General features: G+C 34.8%; 1 protein-coding gene across 2 annotated transcripts in view; it reads left to right on the forward strand.

The window, feature by feature from the left end:
* LOC126974067 (alpha-actinin, sarcomeric) overlaps nucleotides 1-14,808 on the forward strand; it is an 83,118-nt gene that overhangs the window by 52,803 nt on the left and 15,507 nt on the right. Inside the window, exons 2-10 of one of the 2 annotated variants that reach the window (XM_050821456.1) lie at nucleotides 1,900-2,104; nucleotides 3,396-3,526; nucleotides 4,944-5,178; nucleotides 6,719-6,804; nucleotides 8,069-8,161; nucleotides 9,681-9,784; nucleotides 11,067-11,193; nucleotides 12,711-12,858; nucleotides 14,250-14,400. In XM_050821456.1, the coding sequence (XP_050677413.1) occupies nucleotides 1,900-2,104; nucleotides 3,396-3,526; nucleotides 4,944-5,178; nucleotides 6,719-6,804; nucleotides 8,069-8,161; nucleotides 9,681-9,784; nucleotides 11,067-11,193; nucleotides 12,711-12,858; nucleotides 14,250-14,400 (1,280 nt within the window). Of the gene's footprint in view, nucleotides 1-1,899; nucleotides 2,105-3,395; nucleotides 3,527-4,943; nucleotides 5,179-5,842; nucleotides 5,929-6,718; nucleotides 6,805-8,068; nucleotides 8,162-9,680; nucleotides 9,785-11,066; nucleotides 11,194-12,710; nucleotides 12,859-14,249; nucleotides 14,401-14,808 lie in introns of both variants that reach the window. The other variant, XM_050821455.1, reaches the window with a different exon arrangement.

Here is a 14,808-nt window from a genome sequence, read left to right on the forward strand (position 1 = left end):
TAAAGAATGACTTTACTTTTCTCGGTATTAATCTTTGCATATTATGAAAAATTATCTATGATTACTTCTCTTATAATAAATATTACTTATTGTTACAATTATTTACAAAGATAAGAAAAGATATGATGTTTTATTTGTATTTATAACTGTTGTATATATGTATTGTCTTCATCGTTATTGATTAGAACCCCTTCATGGGTATATGGACTCTTCCAGCTTGTTCCATGCCTCTCTGTCCATTGCTATCTTTTTCCATAAGTATCCTGCTGTCGCTTGAATGTCTTCTGTCCGTCGGACGTCCTATTCTCCTTTTTCCTATTGGCCCTTCCCACATAATTGCCTCTGAGGTCCATCTATTGTCTCTAGTTACAATTACACGAGTTTAAATCATTTAAAAAGGTATTTCATTAAAACATTTCTACCCGCAAGACTTTTTTTTATTATGAACAGAACAGCGTCTATCGGGTCAGCTGGTTTTATTATATACTTACTTAATAAGAAAAGAAATGTATGAATTTCCTTGGCATTAATTTTTGCATATTATAAAAATTTATGATTATGAATACCTCAATGTCTTTAAATCTTCAGAAACGAAATGAAAATGGCGAGATACCTCATACCGTAATGAATAAAAATCAACATATTCCAGCATTTACCAGCTACAGCAATCTACTTACATATTAAAAAAACAACACTTATGTAGAGTCTGTACAAGCAGCACAGAAATAACATGGAATAAATAATATTATTTCAACTTGAACTTAAGTCTAGTAAGAGCGGTTTAAGTTAATCACATCGCTCGACAAGTTTCATCACTGTTGGATAAGTACAATACATTCCATGGGGATAAGTGTCATCTAAGTAAGATTACTACTTACCAAGCATGCCTATTAAAACTAAACAAGTCTTCGCCTTTTGCTTCAGAATTTTTTTAATGAATAATTTAAATTTAAAGGCAATTAGACCTTCATTTATTTTTATTTGTTTTAAGACAACCAGTTACAGTTACCCTAAAAATAATCTTAATATGAGAAATTGTCTAAATCCAACTCGTATCTCCAAACATATTTTGAAAAAAAAAACCTATTTAATTCTTTTTACTTGTTGTGTACAAATCCTACAACTGTATTGAAAACTCGGTCTTATAAATTACAGCTCGTTTTCTTTTTATCTTATTATTTCTTATTATTTATATTCTATTTATTATTTCTTTTTATTCTATCATAATGTATTTTTTTTACTTATTCATAAGGTAACTTAACTAACGGTTTCAATAACGTATCTCTAGTTACGGATACATTTTTGTCACCGTTTAATGACAAGATATTATCTATCCATAGTTATAGTACAATGCCTTATGTCCTAAAAGGATAGATTTGTCTTACCTCTAGTAAATTTATTGAATTAGGCGTTACTTTGCGGAAATCCATAATTATACAAATGATTTAAGTATTCTTTAGTGTTAATTCCGCCAATATTTGTTTTTGTGTGCCAAAACGAGACAGGTCTCGTGCCAGATTTTGGCGAGACAACACGTCCTGAGGATGCCTCATGTAGAGGCGAAACACGTGTCGAATTGTTTTTTTTAAAAACAAATATTGGCGGAATTAACACTAAAGAAAACTTAAATTATTTGTAATTACCTCTAGTAAACTAAACTAAGGATAGATAGGTTATAGAAAACGGCCGTAAGTTAACATTTAATAACTCTGGTAAATTGCTAGTCGTCTCCAGTCGGCTTAACCGAACGCTTGCTAAATACCCACGAAATAAAGTGCTTAGCGAAAGAATCTTTCAGTTAAAAAATGTAGTTAATGAGATTAATTTTTAAAAACAAAATCCTTACTAATATTTATTATAATGTTGAAACAATACTTACTTTGACTTGTTCTTCCACAGACTTTCACAGCGTGGTGCAACAGCCACCTCCGTAAAGCCGGCACAGGCATCGAGAACATCGACGAAGACTTCCGCAATGGCCTCAAGCTCATGTTGTTGCTGGAAGTCATCTCAGGAGAGACTCTGCCGAAGCCAGACCGCGGAAAGATGCGATTCCACAAGATCGCCAATGTTAATAAGGCCCTTGACTTCATTGCATCAAAAGGTATTTATTCGAAATATTTTTATTCGTTATCAAACTACATTGTAGTTGTTTTACGTTAAGCTGTGCTTCCCTGGTGCATATAAAGAAAAGAGAAGTCGCAGGCCCAAAAGGTAAGAGGCGTCTTAGGGCATTTACCAATAGGAGGCTATTCACAGGATGCCGACTAGATTACACTCTCAATACAATGATAATTCTGAAGTTTTCCGAATGCCAAGAAGCCTTGCAAATAAACGCGGGAAATATTATACGTCTGAATAAACCAATTATAAGCAAACTGTCTATTTGTAAACATATTCTTGGTTTATTTTCAGGTATAACTTTATACCAAGTTTATTTGTAAGGACGAAATTTTTTTTGTAATTTTAATAACTTCGCGTTTATTATTAGCACAGTACATATTATACTTTTTTTAATAATATAAAAATAAGTTCAATAATACATTAATAAACAAGAGATGTCTTATTTATATTAATAAATACAGAATTCATACAAACTGTGTAAATTATAGTGTAAATTCGTAGTTAAATCTAAAATAGCAATGCCAAAATGGTTTACTGATATATTTTCATTGCCCCTGTTGCCTTATTTTGGTCACCATGTATACGACAAGGCATCTGTGTTGAGCCCGGAACAGTTTACGCAAGAGATAGAAAAAACCGCCTCTTCAGTATAACACCTACAAATCTTTGCTGCAGGAAAAAATAACGATTCAAAGAAAATAGATAATCTGATTTCTACGAGGTTGGTTCGCAATAAAATAAGCAATTTATTATACTATATATTTATACTATTTACTAAATTTTAAAGAGATAAAAAAGTATACGAGGAGATACTTGCCCCATTTCATAACAAAATGGATATCTTAAATCCCCATAATTTAATTGATATCCAAAAGTAGCAAATTTTGAGAAAACAAATGATTTTTATAAATCTGACTCACCATATAAACACACGAAAGGTTCATTATTCATGTAGGTACATCTCATTTCCAAAAATTGACACTTGAGAAAGAGGGGAGGGATGGTTTATTTTTCCTAATCCATTCCAGAAATTCTTACGGGTCATAAAGGCATTGCCATTGATATTGTTGTTACTACATGGGCCATAGACAACGAAGGTCACAAATAATACAAAAGTGTAAAGTTACGAAAAATTAAAGAGAACCCTGTAACTTACGGATTAACTGTACCTAATGAAGAATATATATTACTTATATTATTCCGTAGTTTTGGCTTTGAATTTTCAAACATAGTTGTTAGAGTATTATTTAGATGAACATTTCGATTTCCAGGTGTTAAGTTGGTGTCTATCGGCGCAGAAGAAATCGTCGATGGCAACCTGAAAATGACATTGGGTATGATCTGGACAATCATCTTGCGGTTCGCCATCCAAGACATCTCAGTTGAAGAAATGACCGCTAAGGTAAGTGTGTGCAAATACAATACTCATACGATATACCTACCGTGCCGTTTCTGCCCTGAAGTAGTATTGTATAAGGATTATTGTGTTCCGGTCTGACCGGGTGCCGTAGCTAGATCTAGATAGTGGTAGCCCACGATGCTAAATGGGGATTTACTCGAGTGTCGTAGAGACCTATTGGGTTGCAAAGCTTAGATGATGAAAAAAATGTTATTTGATATATACCTTTTCATCGGTGGGGGAAGCGTAAGATTATATATTTTTCATTATTCTTGAATTATTTCCTTCAAAATAGAAAAAAATTTAGCTACGCTCGAGAATGTCGAGATGATGTTTTTTTTTACAACTTTGCTGCCCTCCCCTTTGTTTACGTCACTCTCAAATTCGTCAGATTAGTCAGTAATTAACTAACCCTACCTTAATCTGACGCGCTCGAGAATTTCTGATGGTAAAATTTTTTTTACTAATCTGATCCTGTATCCTTCATGGGCGACCTTATATATGGGCCTCATGTTTGGTGGAGGTGCTTAACCGGGTACAAGGTATCCCCCTGTATATTAATCTGCCGCGCTTTAGTAAATCCCGAAATCCCCGCTTGGGCCCCTTACTATACGGGTGCATCACGAACTTCAGAAAGAAATTATCATAAAATGAATTATCTTCCTATATATTCATACTGGTAACTCGCTAGCTATGAAACAAATATGGAACGTCATATTAACCTTTAAAAACCCACTGAGCTGTTTCACCTGATTTCTGCCGCCAAATTCCATCTTGGTAAGCCACAAATCCGTTGTCACCATCTGTATGTTCCGTTCCTCCACACTGTGGTATTCAAGAAACTTTCTTCCACTTACAACCGATCTTTGGAATGAGCTTCCTTTTGCAGTATTTCCAGGACGATACGATTAAGCGCGTAAACTTTTCAAAATGTCGGCAACGCTCCTGTGATACTTCTGGTGGCAATGAACACCTCCCATCAGGTAAACCCAGGGTTCGTTTGTCCTACTCTTACATCAATAAATATGCCCAGTGCTGGACAATCGTTGAATTATTTATGAATGCGATTGAGTTGCGATTTAAATTATACGACCTTAATTATGGTCCTTGATGGTAGCATACTGGGTTTGGCTTGGTCCTTTTGTACCATCACATAGTAGGCCTTGACTTATGTTATGCTACCGACTTCAACTTGTGAAAGCCCTGAAAATATTATTATAATCTGGAAAAATTATCTATGGCATAGTAGTTATGTATTTTTAAAAATAATTAAGTATTTCATTCTCTTTTAAATTCAATATTAAGTTTGACGTAATGCATGGTTTTAATTTTATTTCCATAACCAGTAAAATTTCATAAAGATGTAAATGCACATATTAATACGGCTTTAAAGTATATATATTTATACTTGTGATTACAGGAAGGTCTCCTGTTGTGGTGTCAACGTAAGACAGCCCCCTACAAGAACGTGAACGTCCAAAACTTCCACCTCTCGTTCAAGGACGGTTTGGCCTTCTGCGCTCTCATCCACCGGCACAGACCTGACCTGATCGATTACAGCAAGCTCTCCAAAGACAATCCGCTGGAGAACTTGAACACCGCATTCGATGTCGCCGAGAAATACCTGGATATTCCACGCATGTTGGATCCTGATGGTAAGACAGATATATCTTGATACCATACATATTCAAGTTAACGGTTTTATTAAAACGGATAAGTCTAAATAAAGAATGAGATTAGAATCTAAAGAAATCATAATGATTATAGTATCTTATAGCCTCTTTTAGTGTGTGTGCCAACAAAGGATACCTACTTAGTGATTACCTACACGTCACACCTATTGGTGAAAAAATATTCAGGTATTAACTACCTTTTTTAACTATTACTTAATATAATATTATGTAGAATAAAACATGTGTTAAATTCATTAATTTATCACTAGTAACTAAATTAAATTAAATTTAAATAATTGCAAGGAAAATATTCAAGAGGTGACGTAAACATCACCAAATTGAGTTATATATGCCGGCAGTGGAAGGCACAGGATGTGTTTCAATTTGAAGGGCGCCGTAGGTAGTGACTGGCCTAATATGACTTAATATCTCAGTGATGAGTGCGATTGCAATGTGTTATTCAAGAATCCTTCAGGTGAATACTAGTTTCGTCGCTCATTAAAAAACTACAGACAACTACTACAAGAAACTGAAACCGAAACTGATTTATATATATATATATATCCATCGGTCATTCAGATTTAGGTAAATCTTTATAAAATTCAACTGAGTTAAATAGTAATTAAGCTGTTATGAAAACTTGCAGACCTTATAAACACCCCCAAGCCGGACGAACGCGCTATAATGACCTATGTGTCATGTTACTACCACGCGTTCCAAGGCGCGCACCAGGTACCAAGGCCCTCGAGTTATCCCTAACGCTGAAAAGTGTGCAAACTTATTGCATGATTGTGATTTCATTGTAGGGGAGAATAGAGACTTAACACGACAAAAGTTGCTGCTATAAAGATCAAAATCTTATGAAATTAAGCAATTCTTTAAAGTTTGTATTCAAGGTGTTCCAATTCGTAATCCACGATCAATTCTAGGTATTGTTGTCTCTTGACGACATTGATAGTAATAAATTTAATCATGGAATACCTATTAAGACACCTTCTGGAATACTGCCCTATGCCTTCATTCACGATATAGGTAACTCGAGACATCTATCACAAATTGACATCTGTCACTGTGGCATATGTCAATGCTATATTTTATCTGTGGATGTTTAGTGTGGAACCTTTAAAAAATTATCAATAAATTTTTATTTGCAAATCATGTATTCGAGATGTATTAGGATAGCATAAATATATCAGAGTAAACTAATCTCCTCTACATTATGCATATAATATATACAAATTGAAGTAACTTGATTATATTCAAGTGTGATTCATTGCCTAAATTATTAATGCCTATTATCGTTGACAATGTTTTGTGAATTATTATTAATTACTGTTGTGACAGAGTAACCTAGCTGTAAGCTTTTTGTTATTAATTTATCTCCAAAAATCGATGCTTGTAATAATAGGTCCATATACCAACTTTATCATATAAAATAACCATATATTGCCAACGTTTTTGTAAACTATTACAAGCATCTTCATTGAAAGCATGTAACTAACCCATCGCTTGACGCTGCTAGATCTGCAGAACACTGCGATGCCGGATGAGCGTGCTGTAATGACCTACGTATCGTCGTACTATCATTGCTTCTCTGGCGCACAAAAGGTTTGTCACCTCTGCTGTTGTAAAGTGCCTTACTTCTTGTTTCTTCTATTCTCAACCCACACGTTTATAAAATGATAATATTAAATAGAAACGATAAGTTGGGCTCTAAATTATTATTCTAATTAATAATTAAAGTTGTTACCGAGAATATTGATGTGTTAAATACTCAATAAGCCAGATTTCGGCAAAGAATGTTTCTACAATCCAATCAATATTACAAGTGAATCAATAAGATATATGTCACTCGGTCACGCGGCATACGGTGGGTGACATACAACTTGTACATACAATATGACTGCGTAGTGGTAGTAAAAATTTGAAGTGTACAATTTATTTATCTGCATTAAGTTTTTTTTAATAATTAATACGAAGATAAATTCAGAATTGTTAGCATTCTTATACTCAACTTAAAATATTGTAATATATTGCTTAAAGCAGTTCAATAATGATTGCTAAAGAGGATCCACAATATATTTTTTTTTGTAAATAAATTGTGAACTTACCTACCCTTAAATTATAGCTTTGGCCTGATATTCCATAAAAAAAAAGAAGTTAACCAAAGCACAATATAGTAATAGAACAGTACTTCAACTTTATACTAGAGCGCCCGATACGACGCACGCAAACATACACACGATTTACATGACCGATAAGCAATCTTGGGAAGACAAAACTATTGAGTTCCAAGCCGTACGCACGGACGAGTAAAAAAAAAGATGGACTTCGTGTCACCTTACAAACTCGTGAAGCAACAAAAAAGCCGGTGGACGTGTAATTATATAGCCCCACGCACATACACTAATACAAGCTGATCGGCCGCCATTATAATATTTGCCATCGTCTGTGGCAGATCAGTTAGCGTCTCAATAAAATATTTATAAAATGCCGTTGTGCGTTGTGAATATGTGTAAAACAATCAATCAGAATTAAAAAAAACGGAGCTTAAAGTAATTGGGGCCATAATGGAGAAAAAATTGTGTTACTGGTATCCCTAACCGCACACACACTAGCATAAAAGTGCTTCACTTGCTAATATCACGGTGCGGAGTCCTTCTTTTTTTACTCGGCCATGGCCATACGCTGCCGAGACTGGTCGCAGTCCGAGTTAAATTAGTCAATCTATTTGTATGTACCAACCCTAGCGTTCGTCCAGACGTTACCCTACTGTTCTATTATTTGTTTTGTGACCAAAGTTTATATAGGAGAATGCGTTTGATGAGAACCTCTACTTTACTGAGTTAAAGCATGTTAATTATAATTTTAGGCTGAGACGGCTGCCAACCGTATCTGCAAAGTGCTCAAAGTGAACCAGGAGAACGAACGTCTTATGGAGGAGTACGAACGCCTCGCTAGCGATGTAAGTATAAATCAACCATTTTCTATACCGGAGAGTTGAACAGAGCATACAAGATTTTATGACGATACGTCACTCGAATGGTTAGCACAGTTGGAACTTGGAAGAGCACTCGCACGGAACGCAAGAGGTCGTGGGTTCGCGTCTCGCATCGTTCATAAAATTTTGTTTTCAAATTTTATTTGTGTATTTTCTATTCTACTGTGGCTTCTGTGAAAGACATACCACAAGTTAGCCAATGTCATGTTAGGTAGACCACCAAGCTTAGAGTATTCGTTTAATAATTTTAATGGTAGTCTTTAGCACCAAAGATTGTTACAAGTTTAATTTTCTTATCTCATACCTGACGCAAATATACTAGCTTTTAGACTATAAAGAGCATACACAAATATAATTACTTAAATTATTATATAAGTACTTAGTGATATTTACAACTAAATCTTATTCTTTGTAATACATATATTTACACAAAATATTTACAAAAGGAGTGAAAACTAGGGAAAGGAGACATTTAAAGGAGAAAAGATGGTTAAATTAAAGGACAATTGAAAAACAAATGATCCACATTACTCTCGTCTAGGCCAATCTGGAAAGAAAACAGGAGTACTAATCAATTAACCTATTCATTTTATTAGTTTTGACATTCTTTGTTATGTCAAGTCCATGACGCAATATTTGAATTTGCCGCCATATCTGATAATTGATTGACAGCTTGATAGCTATGGTAGAGTAAGTATTTAATAGTGCATGTCACTTGTGATCAATTCGTATTCTGTGTTGAACATCAGTTTTTTTGTCATTAGTGTGCAAAACAAGCGTCACTAGATAATATCCTAATATTATCTATACATATATATATAAATGAATTGCTGTTCGTTAGTCTCGCTAAAACTCGAGAACGGCTGGACCAATTTGGCTAATTTTGGTCTTGAATTATTTGTGGAAGTACAGGGAAGGTTTAAAAGGTGAATAAATAGGAAAATGCTCGGAATTAAATAAAACAATAAATTTGTTTTTCCTTTGATGCGTACCCCGTCGAATTTATTGACGCAACGGTTTGACAGTTAAGCTGTGAAACAATTTTATTACAACAACATTTTTACGAAGCAATTCTTGATTTTATGATATATTATTGACAAATTCATAAAAAAACATTATTTTATTTATTATATACAGATCAACAGTTATAATGATGAAAGCATATATGTTAAGTCACAAAGAGTACTTATTTTTCTGACATAATAGCGTCACAGAACAACAAAAACTGCAGAACTGTTAACAACAAAAGTCAAAACATAACAATGAAAACTTGAAAAACAAAGCAGTGATAGCACGGAAATATCACGACGTGTACCTAACGGTAATGAAACTGCAAACCGTACTGACGCAACAGGACGATCGTGAGGGGGTGAAAGGGAAACGGGAGGCGGTAATACGGCCAAGTCTCCTGCTATATCATATATTCTTGGCAAAAAAAATATGTCAAATAAGTTAAAATAAAATTACGTTATTTTTTTTTCAGTTATTGGATTGGATCCGTCGCACTATGCCCTGGCTGAACAGCCGCCAGACAGACAACTCGTTAGCTGGCTGCCAGAAGAAACTTGAAGACTATCGTACTTACAGGTAACGTTGATTTTTTTTTAATCGAAGTTGCGAACACGGTTCATATAATCTACAACACCATGTGATAAATTTATATCCCATTAATATAAACGTACGGGGCATGAGGCTACGTCGCTTAGGCGCATCTTCAGCACCACCGCCTTTGAGACCACTTGAGAGACTGTGTCTGTGTGGAATCAGGCTGTATACAGGTTGTAATCGTTAAGTGTGACCAGGCTATTAATTATTCCAGATAGTTATGGGTAGTAATAGGTACTGTTTAGTATCAAGATTTTGGGTTCTTTTTGTTTGATTTTTAAAAAGTAGTTGATGTTTTTTTTACTTTTTTTTTAATGAAAATAAGGGAGACGTGACGAGCAGAACGTTCAGCTGATGGTAATTGATACGCCCTGCCCATTACAATACAGTGATTGCGTTCGTCACCTTGAGACATAAAATGTCAAGTCTCATTTGCATAGTAATTTCACTAGAATACTGTAATACTTACACATTACTGCTTCACGGCAGAAATAAGCGCCGTTGTGGTATCCATAATCTAGCCGGCATCCTGTGCAAAGGAGCCTTCCACTGGTAGTACTTTGATTGGTTAACGTATTTTTTAATATCACTTTAAGGGTTTTTGGTATCTGTAACAGCGTTATGGAATTACCGCCTGGTCACACTTCGCGATTACATCCTGTCTATGACCATAAAAATTCAATAAAATTATTTAAAATCGTTTCAGTAGTTTAGCCTTTAAAGTGTAATTGACAGACTAAATTACTTTTGTTTTACTAAGTTACTTATATAATAAAAATTCAGTGCTTTCTTACTTAGTATACCCTTATCTGTAGGGTGAACCCGGAGGTTCGAATTGCTTTAGGTGCAATAATTTGATGAATATGGCATTGGCTTAATGTAAACTTAATCCCCCTTATTCATAATGGTCCGCTAACTTTAAACAGCCGCTTAGGAGTGTTTTTTCTCTCTTTTGTGACTTAGGTCAATAGAAGAAGACAGAGTGAGAATTAGCAATGCTTTAAGTTAGAAGACTATTATGAATAAGAGGGAATATCTGTAATGACTCTGTGAAAAAAGAAATAAAATTTGTGTGCACTTAATAACCAAGGTGTTTTAATAATAATATTAATTGGATTAATATGTAAGTCAACCTTTTAAGTAAGAGAATAGTTTTCCAAATCGGTTAATACCTAACAGACTTCCGAGGCAGTTAACACAATTATTATGACCCAATTGTGAGCTTATTTTAATTAGAATTAATCTGTTATATATGTTTCTTCAGGCGCAAGCACAAACCTCCACGCGTAGAGCAGAAAGCAAAGTTGGAGACCAACTTCAACACTCTGCAAACCAAGCTGCGTCTAAGCAACAGACCCGCATACATGCCTACCGAAGGCAAAATGATTTCTGTGAGTATATTTATATGTAGGCTGACATAAGGAATGGCTGGTCTATGCGTCAACTCGTGAACGGGTACTGCTTGTGATGCCAGGTCGACCTGTTATAGTTAATGATACATTGTATTTGTTAGATGCGAATTGCGATTACTAATTGTGACAGTAATCACGACCATCATGTTCACGAAGCATCCTTACACAAACAATGAGTTCAAGCTCTAAAGGTGAATGCATCCCATATATGATGATTTATATTTATATATACATTTAATTATTTATTACCTTTCATGAAATAATTTTAAGCTATTGCATAGCTTCTATCGCGGGCCTTGAGCGTGGAGACCGAATCCAGAAATTCCGTAACGAAAATAACCTAACACTTACATACTAGATGTATATAGATATTGCGCCACGGTCATTTCAGTTGCCGTGGAACAGCGGTTATCACGTATGCTTTTCGTGCAGAAGGTCCCAGGTTCGAGCCTGGGGTACATCTTGATTTTTATTTAATTTCTTTATTTTTGTTATCACATTTTTTTTATTTTTTATTATTATGACAAGCATTTTTATTTAGTTTCACCTGTCCCGTTGTCTGTCTGTAATCAAATCTTGCAAGTTAAATTTTACTCACTTCCCGTTTGCTTTTTTTTTTAAATTAATTTTATTAAAAAATAAATAATGCATAAATAAAATAAATGAATAATTATAATTGCATAAGTTGATAAAAAATGCTAATCAATAGTTTTACCGCGGCAGTCCCCGAGTGCCACACGTCTTTTTAACTTTGATTTTTTTTTTTATTATTTAAACACGATTCATATATTGGATACCTTACAAACTAATTTGTTATGTATATTACAGCAATTGTAAAATACTCTATTTGATTGAAAACAGTGGCCATTGAGTTTCTTATATTATGTTCTTCTCACGAGCTCTTTTTACGAACATATGGTAAATTCTGTAATTCTGACGAGCGATAATTGTTAATTAATTTAATCGATAACTTACCTATTGAAAAATCGCGATAATTTTTTTTGATCACGGATTATTGTTCATTGATCTATTCTGAAGGCGCCGCAATTTTTAATTTTCATATTTAAATAATATTTATTCATTAAAGGACCGAAGGGCGCGTGGCTTGTGCAGGACGGAGTGCCCGTTTTTGGGCATATTTTCCACACTCTGGGAAAATTATAAATATTGGTCCTACAGTTCTGGGTGTCTGGGTTTTTTCCTCAAATGGCAAATTTCCTCCTCCTTTTGAATCTTGATTTTCTCAAAAACTATCTACATGCGATTCCGAATGGAATGACACATCAATAATAATTTTCGGAGAAGGCGAAAAAATTTTGACACAAAAAGCACTTGTTGACTAGACTATATAGGCCTCCAGTCTTTTAATGAACCTAGAAAGCTCTTTTATATCCTATACTCTATCCATATGTTTGGTTTGACAAAGCCAGTATTGAAACCACATGATTAAATAAATCATTTTCTATATATCCTGAAATTTATTAAAATTATGACAGGACATCGCTGGAGCCTGGAAGGGACTGGAAGTTGCCGAGAAGGCATTCGAAGAGTGGCTCCTGAGTGAAATGATGCGTTTGGAGCGACTTGAATATCTTGCTCAGAAGTTCAAGCACAAAGCTGACATCCATGAGGACTGGACCAGAGGTAACTAATTTAAGCTACTTAAGGCTGTGTTTACGTCAGAGACATTTGAGATGTCTGAGCGGAGTGACCTAATTTCCACTAAAGTTGCGCTGAATGAGCATATCTAGGTAAATGATGAGATTCTTTTGGTTCTAAACAAACACATCTCTTGCTATGCAACCTGGAACTCAACTTGAATGTCATTATGTCTAATGTTTATATATGTTTAAGCCAAATGCAATGTCTGCTACAGTCCTTGAGGAATTTAGTTTAGGACATCGATCTTTGAGAGCAAAATTTAAAGAAATTAACATCTTTCCTGTTGCTTCTATATATATTTTTGATAATGTAATCATACTGTTAACACCAGGAACAGACATAAACTTGTAATGCCTATTACTCGATGTATATGCTTTTACAACAAGATCCCATGTTCAAAACAAAAGTATTACTATATTCAAAAGAATTGTTAAAAAACGTTTATGTGCTAAAGGTTACTATAGCATAAATGACTTTCGTAATGATACCACTGATTGGGAATGAAGCGACCGCCCTCAGGCTATTAAATAATAAGTTTAATTGTATGATTTTAGTTTGTAAACATTTTTTATGAAAAAAAAAAAATAAGCCATAATAAGTAAGTTTGTTGCGCTCATTCTTCTCAGGTCTGAGGAATTCGTTTTGGAATGGGTGGTAGTTTTGGACTTTCAATAAGTGATGTCACATCCTATTTTGAATAAAAATATTTGAATTTGAATTACCAAGTCGTTACGACGCGAATTCTTTCATATCACGGTCTTAACGACGTCTGTATCCTACATAAAAGACCAAAGGATATAAAAGCATAATCGAATAACATAATATATTATATATAGCTGAAGTATTATATAAATGGTCTAGTGGACCAGCTTACGTCATGGTGTCGAATTTGCGTGACGGTGTGCGCGCGCATCGTAACAGTTCACTCTAATAATCTGTCCCTAATACGCCAAAAGAAGTATACCTTCTAAAAATAGGGAATATATAATATACGGAATATATCTGCGAAAATGGGTGCGCGTGCCAACTTCAGAGCGAACTTGAAGTTTGGTGATGTATATTACAAATGCGAATGTAAATTTGTTCATTTCACTTTACTTCCCACAATGTTGAAATTTAGCATATAATATGTCGTCAGGCCTATCGTCATATCTTGAAAAATTCCCAAGGTAGTTTTGATTATTTATCCCGAAATCTTGTAAGTATTCCCGAAGTATTCGCCGAAACTATACTTCAGTATTGATTTATAGGAATAAAACTCAAATATCGATGCATTTCTATGTCTATAGAGTAGTAGTATTTGAGTTTTTTCTCTTGGTTGTGAAAATGATCATGGTGTGAGTAAACGCGACTTATAAATTATATCTTTTTAGGCAAAGAAGAGATGCTTCAGTCGCAAGACTTCCGTCAGTGCAAACTTTACGACATCAAGGCTCTGAAGAAGAAGCACGAAGCCTTCGAGTCTGATCTCGCCGCGCACCAGGACAGAGTTGAACAGATTGCAGCCATCGCTCAAGAACTAAAGTGAGTCATATATATTCTTTAACCTGACTATTAACAGCCAGTGGGAGGCTCCTTTGCACAGTATGCCAGTTAAAACATTTATGTCACAATACAAGTAATAAAACAGTAGCGTAACTCTGCGGTCTCCATTAAATTTATACCGAAGTCTGGAAGGAGCGCTAGGGTTGGTACATACAAAAAGATTGACTACGAGGACAGCGCCGCACAGCAAATTTAACTCGGGCAACGACCAGTCTCGGCGGCGTACGGCGTGGCACTCAATAGTTTTGTCTTCCCAAGATTGCTTAGCGCCCATATAAAACGTGTGTATGTGTGCGTGCGTCGGGCACTCCAGTATGAATTTAAAGTACGGTTCTATTACTGTATCGTGTCTATAGCAACCTTATTAATATCGATTACTAGCTGATC

The sequence above is a fragment of the Leptidea sinapis genome, chromosome 31, assembly GCF_905404315.1.
Source record: "Leptidea sinapis chromosome 31, ilLepSina1.1, whole genome shotgun sequence".
Taxonomy (NCBI): Eukaryota; Metazoa; Arthropoda; class Insecta; order Lepidoptera; family Pieridae; genus Leptidea; species Leptidea sinapis.